The 4,472-nt window shown below is 47.5% G+C and overlaps 1 protein-coding gene across 1 annotated transcript; it reads left to right on the top strand.

Annotated features, from left to right (window-relative positions):
- H257_16731 (hypothetical protein) lies at positions 1–4,472 on the top strand. The gene is made up of 10 exons (XM_009845264.1): positions 1–87; positions 150–269; positions 388–530; positions 596–843; positions 906–1,024; positions 1,500–1,683; positions 1,761–1,841; positions 2,143–2,307; positions 2,394–3,184; positions 3,676–4,472. The coding sequence occupies exons 1-10, from the start codon at positions 28–30 to the stop codon at positions 4,396–4,398; spliced, it is 2,634 nt and encodes an 877-aa protein (XP_009843566.1). The 5' UTR covers positions 1–27; the 3' UTR covers positions 4,399–4,472.

The following is a 4,472-nucleotide window of genomic DNA, read 5'->3' as shown; positions in this document are numbered from 1 at the left end:
AAATCTACCAAGAAGTGAAGCTAAGAGATGGCCGGCAGTCACTCGACGGAAGGATGGGTGGACGTCCAGAAGAACACATTCACGCGTGTAAGTGTCACTCTATGAACATGGAGGAAGGGAATGTGCTCATGGAGCGAACATGTGTCTAGTGGGCAAACTCGCATCTGTCCAAGAAGCGCATGGAAATTGACGATCTGTACGAGGATCTCAAAGACGGCTTGCGCTTGATTGCGCTGTTGCAGATCATATCTCGTCAACCCATTGCCGCGGTAAGTGCTCTGGAATGAACATGCATGGCTTCATGAACGAGGGGGAGATGGGATACCGAACCAACCACATGCAACGCGTGATGGGTTTGTATATATGATGGACGTTGTGTGTGCGTAGAAATACAACCGCAACCCCAAAATGCGCATCCAAAAGCTAGAAAACCTCAACCTGATCTTTGGGTTCATGGCCAGGAACAACATGACGATCACCAACATTGGCTCGTCCGATATCGTCGACGGCAACAGCAAGCTCGTGTTGGGGTACGTACTCGCCCCTTCATCACTAACTCGACGAACTCACGTGATTCTTGCACATGTATGTGTAGGTTGATGTGGACGATCATTAAGAGCTACCAAGTCGGAGAGATCGCAGTCGACGGCGTGTCCGGCAAGGACGGCCTCCTCTTGTGGGTCAAGCGGTCGTTGACCGACTACCCCACCGTAGACGTGACCAACTTCACGTCGAGCTGGACCAACGGCATTGCGTTTTGTGCGCTGATCCACAAGCATTACCCGACGTTGTTGGACTTTGACAGTTTGTCCCCCAACGACGCCGTCGAAAACGTGTCTTTAGGTAACATCCAAACATCCCCAGTCAGTTTTGATTGTATGATGTGGCTTGTCGTGTACATCTAGCGTTTGGGTTGATGGAAGCCAAGTTTGGCATCCCGCAACTGCTCAATGTGGCCGACGTGGCCGGCAACCCCAAGCCCGACGACAAGTCCATCATGACCTACGTTTCGCTCTTGTTCCAGGTATTGTCTATCTTTTACCCAAAATTTGGCTGACTTTTGTGCTGATCCTTTGTTAAATCTGTCGATCGATTCTTTGTACTGAATTTTGTATGCAAAAAACGGGGCCCTGTGGTGATTGGTATCACACTAATTAAATTCATACACTAATTTGGCTGCTTGTTGATGGTTTCCTGCAATCTGATTGGCTAAATCCTACTGCCAATATGATTCTGGTGTACATTTGGTGTAGTGTCGATTATTCATTCTCCATGTCATTTCAGTTTAGAACAAAACACACAACAATACCGATTGGGTTATCCAACACTACTGCATCATACACCATCTCTGTGGCATATATATATATATTCACTGCATGCTTGTGATATTGAGACTTTTACCTCTGAATACGATACATAAACAAACGTCGACGCACGGTGTATATATTTTTTATTTATTGCTCTATGAACTGTATGATTTTTTAATAAAAATGTTGTAGGAATTTGCATCGGGGGTCCAAAAGAAGAAGGCGATCACGACCATCTGCAAGGCTGTGGCGATGGCCCAGCGCATTTCCGAGTGCAAAACCCAGTACGAAACTTCGGCGCCGACGCTCTTGGCCTGGTATGCCAACAAGTGCCAAGCATGGACGGCCCCGGACCAGACGGCGTCGTTAAAGTCAGGTATTTACATCTCATTCTACATGGTCTTATTTAAAAGTATAAATAATACATCATCTAATGCTAATGGTTGGGATTAGTCCAAGCATTGTTGCTCCAATTCAACGACTACAAGCGCAACGAACGTCCCCAATACGAAGCATCGTTTGTGGAACTGGAAAGTACGGAAATATATATATATATATTCGGATCTGCATCATTCATCAGTCCGTTCAATATATATATATATATATATTCGGATCTGCATCATTCATTGGTCCGTTCAATGCTATTTTTATCTATATATATGTTTTTCGGATGTGCCTTTGAAGCAGAACAGTCCTTGATATTTATTATATTATTGAATCATCCCTTTGATATTCTATTATATACCATCCACCTTGTCATCAAGAATATTATACTTATATATTCTCAAGAATACACATGTATATATACACAAACATGCTATGTCGTCGTCGGTAGGCGTGATGGGTCGTTGGGTGGCGAGTTGCAAGAACAATCATCGAGACGTGCCGACCTTGACGCCGTCGTTCGACTCGATTGCCCAACTGCGCAAACAATTGCAAGAGGTCGAAGTGCAGTACGAAACCGCTTGTCGGTCGCATGTATTGCAATGCCAGCAAACCGGTACACACATATATATCATCCATCGATCCTATTATATTTCTATTGGAAAAAAGCACTCTCTCACATCACATATCTATGATGAATAGATGCGATTTTGAACGCAGTGTTATTGGACTTGACCAAATTGGAGACGTGGTTGGACAAGGTGAATGTGGATTTTCCGCAGGATGAGTCGATCCAGCCATGCACCAACTCTGCCGACGCCGAACAAGCGCTGGAGGGTCTGCGCTTCTTCCACGAAGTTGAAGTGGGGCGGTACCAGCAGCTTCTCACGCGCGTCCATTTGGCAGTGGAAACCAAACTCGCAGGCCAAACCACCGCCGCGAGTGCGATCGCCCGTGTAAACGCGACGCAAATCGCGTTCACAGCCACGTTGGACCGCATGCAGGGCCTGCAAGTGCGTATGAAGGACACGCTAGAGTTCCAGCGTCATGTAGACGGCGTGGTCAAAGCGATGCGACTCACGACCCAGACGCTCAAGAACGACATGGAGTTGCTCGATGAGACGATTGACGCGCAAAACGTTCACGCGATTGTGCTCGACGACTCGACGGGTGACGAGGAAGCGGCGCTAGTAGCTATGAAGGCCGCGTTTGAGGCGGACGTGGCGCCCCTCGTGGAATCGACGGTCGTGTCTGTGTTTGCCGCGGAGCTTGAATCCAAGCGTGAGACGCTCGAACGGGCCCATCGAGACACGGAACTGCTGGCGCTCGATGCATTTGGCCGTCGAGTGGACGTGTTGAAGGCCAAAGTGGACGCCAAGCTGGCAGAATTGAATCAAGCCGTGACAGACGCCCAACGTCGCGTGTCGTTGAGCGTCGAGTTTGCCAAGGTGGCGACCAAGATGGTGGAGCTGGCGGCGGGGATTTCCACTCAGGTATTGTCGTCATTTACCCAAAATGTGGACTTTTGTGCTGATTCGCCAAATCTATCGTCGATCGATTTGTTGTACTGACTTTTGTATGTAAAGATCTCGTCTAGTAGTATCACACGAATTTTAGTCACTTTCTAATTCACTGTTGAATTGGTCAAAGAGTACATTTGATTGGCTACTTGATTCGTGATCTGGGTTTTGATTGGTCGGCCGATTGTCTGTCGATTTGATGATTCTGCTTATTCGATTGAGCACTCCACACTCCAATTTCGAATATCGACTTGATAACATCAGTCAGGTTATGAATATATAGAGTACAACTTTAAAGAGGATTATTTTGATATTGTGCCAAACAAACAATGTGGATCCATGCTTCTTATTTCAAAATACGCCTCTTTCAAGTTGGAGTGTATGTACGTACAGTAGTAGTACCTCGGGAGGATATGTATATGAATATATATATATATATATTAATTGGGATTGATAAAACGTAGATTAACGCGGCGGACGGGTCGTTGGACGAGCAATTGGCGGCGCTTGAATCGTTGGACGCTTTGCAAATGCACTCAAAGGATGACCCGACGCACTTGTGCTCCGTGATGGACGAGTTGGAAGGCGTCAACGAGTCGCTTGAGTCCCTTCGTGTATTTACAAACCCCCATACGACAGAAACCATCCAATCGTGTCGAGCGACATTTGCATCGCTACAACAGGCGCTGATGGAACGGCAGCAAGAGCTGGAGAAGGAGATCGCGATGGACAAGCTCGGACACATCACGCCGGCGCAGCTGAATGAAGTGAACGAAGTGTTCCACCATTTTGACCTCAACAAGGACGGCAAACTCGCGCGCGACGAGTTTATCATGGCATGCAAAGGCCTGGGCTTTGACATGACTGAAGACGCATGTCATGATGTGTTTGATAAGCTGGACACGGACAAGAGCGATGAAATCGACTTGCATGAGTTTAGCACGTTCTGCGCCGACCAGCTGCAGTCGGGGTCGACGCAAGCCGACGTCCACGCGGCGTTTGAGATCCTCGCGCGAGACATGGCCATTACCCAGGACAAATTGCACGAACACTTTGATGCGTCCATCATTGAATATTTGCTGGCGCATATGCCGCCGCTGGCCCCGTCGAAAGAAGACGAAGGCGACGAGGATCAACGTGGCCACAAGTACGACTACAATTCGTTTGCGGCCGCCTTGTTTCAGTAGGAAAAACAAAGGGCGAGTGATGATATATACAACAACAACATCAATGGAGTTGGTTTGGTTGCCTATATATATAT

This window comes from Aphanomyces astaci, assembly GCF_000520075.1.
Source record: "Aphanomyces astaci strain APO3 unplaced genomic scaffold supercont1.91, whole genome shotgun sequence".
NCBI classification, from domain to species: domain Eukaryota; phylum Oomycota; class Saprolegniomycetes; order Saprolegniales; family Verrucalvaceae; genus Aphanomyces; species Aphanomyces astaci.
This window is presented reverse-complemented; position numbering and strand designations above follow the sequence as displayed.